The sequence below is a fragment of the Varroa jacobsoni genome, unplaced genomic scaffold (assembly GCF_002532875.2).
Source record: "Varroa jacobsoni isolate VJ856 unplaced genomic scaffold, vjacob_1.0 scaffold_68, whole genome shotgun sequence".
NCBI classification, from domain to species: domain Eukaryota; kingdom Metazoa; phylum Arthropoda; class Arachnida; order Mesostigmata; family Varroidae; genus Varroa; species Varroa jacobsoni.
In genome coordinates this window covers 17,737-19,948 of record NW_019212970.1, presented here as the reverse complement: position 1 = coordinate 19,948, position 2,212 = coordinate 17,737, and the positions used below count along the sequence as shown (strand labels likewise).

The 2,212-nt window shown below is 34.8% G+C and overlaps 1 protein-coding gene across 1 annotated transcript in view; it reads left to right on the top strand.

Moving 5' to 3' along the window:
• Window positions 1-2,212, top strand: part of LOC111262285 (RCC1 and BTB domain-containing protein 1) — an 11,048-nt gene that overhangs the window by 3,744 nt on the left and 5,092 nt on the right. The window contains 4 exon segments of the mRNA XM_086969025.1: window positions 630-792; window positions 1,213-1,287; window positions 1,658-1,798; window positions 2,137-2,212. Of these exon segments, the coding sequence (XP_086825151.1) occupies window positions 630-792; window positions 1,213-1,287; window positions 1,658-1,798; window positions 2,137-2,212 (455 nt within the window).

Here is a 2,212-nt window from a genome sequence, read left to right as displayed (position 1 = left end):
TTTTTTTGTTTCTGATCTTAGTTAAAGTAAGTTTTAAAGATTCGCTATTCATATACATAAACTTCTAACCTTCAATAAAGTCCATGGAAAACAAGTTAAAAATGGTTCTGGGCATTAGGTTCGAGATGTAAAGGTACGAGGTGTATTGGTTTTCGTTTTCCTGAAAAATTGCATGTTGGATACATACATTTTTATTAGATCAAATATCATGCTCCATTTATTGTAAAACGTGCGTCCAACTGTTAATTGGAAAAAGCGCTTACTATAAAAAAAAAACCGCTTTACTTTTGTGAAGTCTTAAGTGGTCAATAAGGGTAAAAACATGTAGCTATCTTTTTGTGTCTTTAATTAGCTCAAATGCCTTAAAATTATTCTTAAATATGTTTATTAGACTTATTATCAAAGTCGGCTTTTTCCGGTGGTTTGAGAGCCTCTACGTGTATAAACCTAAATATGATTCAATAAATCTAATAAAATTTACGTGAGATCGGTTTGTCTCGTAGCTCTTAATCTCAATATTTTATATGAGATTAATGTTAAGATGTTCGGAAATCGCGTTATTTTTGTTTTGCACACTGGTGTATGATAACGCAGTGTACATGTTATTATCAATATACTATCTATTGCAGTGTTGGTTCCGTGTGTCCTTCAGTAATGTGCGGCCTCCCCGGGGGTCTCGAAAATTGGTTAATCTTTTCGCTACTTAAAGCAGATTTCGCCCGTAGAGTGAGACTCTGTTGTGTCTTTGGAGGGACAGCCAACGAGGCCCTCCTTGTCACCGATGATGATGAGGTATGAGCGTCAAAGGAGGCAATAGTACATTCGCTTTACAGAATTATAAAACATTTAAGTTTTCGTGTTAAATAACCAATATAACAAAACAACTTTCTTTATTCATACAAATTGTATTTATGTATTGTTGCTCTTATGAACCCCTTTCGATCAACTTGTGGAACTCTTTTTTTCTAATTGGATTCAACATTTGCTTAATTAAACTTATATTCATCTATAGCTAAAAACGCAGTAACCAATTCCACCTTTTAAATGGAAAATACTTAAATAAATTTCGTAATTAAAAATGAACTTTGGAACTAAATAAACCTGACATGCATGGCCTACATAGAAGACGCGGACTGAAATTGTCTTCAGCGACATTAATGCGTAGTGTTTTGGTATAACACAAACACTGAATGTGTGTGCTATTTCTTTCAGGTGTGGGCTCTTGGAAGCAATGTATCTGGGTGCCTAGGAATTGGTGATACTCGCACAGCATTAAATCCTGTCAAGGTTAGTATTCGGCACTATTTGAAAGTTAGCTAACTTGTTTCAAGATACGAACTACACAAATACAAGGTTCGTTTGCAGAATGATAGTACATATTACATGTTGTATCGTACAAATGCTCATAAGCATATAAAATAAAGCATATATATATATATATTATATGCTAGCATGATGGAAGTAACGGCAATGTTACCATGTTTACTAACATCTGACGGTAAGGATACTAGGCCTTCTTATTATAACCATGGTTAAGCAGGTCTATAAATTATTCAGTTGTATGTAATGCTGGCCTTAGTAATTATTGCAGCACTTGCCTAGGTTTTCGGACAAGGAAGTTCCGGCAATTATTTTTTTTTTCAATAACTATTTTCAGGTAGAAGCGATTTGCAATAAGAACGTTCGATCCTTTGCGTATGGATCTGGGCCTCATGTACTAGCTCTGACGGCCCAAGGCGATGTTTATGGTTGGGGCCATAATGGGTATGCTCAGATCGGAAATGGCCAAACATCTCAGGTTCGTCAATGCTGCTATAAAAATCTGCGTAAAACGTATTCACCAAAATCCTAAGTTGAAGAATGTGATTTCAGTGGGCCTTTACATTACTTAATACATTTTATTCGAAAAAGTTGCATTCATCGAAAATCTCGAAGTATTGTTCTTCGAATGAGATAATCACAAGTTATCACGATTTTTTTAGATCCATACCGGACTTGTTTTATCTTAGCTTTCAAATTTGCATTCAACGACTGGCTTATTTGAGCTATCGTAATAATATGAATAAAGATGTAATAAATATGTTTATTCATTATTAATAAATAAAAATAAAAGTAAAACATGTCTTACAAACGCAGGTAAACTCGCCCGTATTGATATCAAACAATATCCCGAATCCAGTGGCAGAGGTGGCGTGTGGAAGCTTCCATTCGA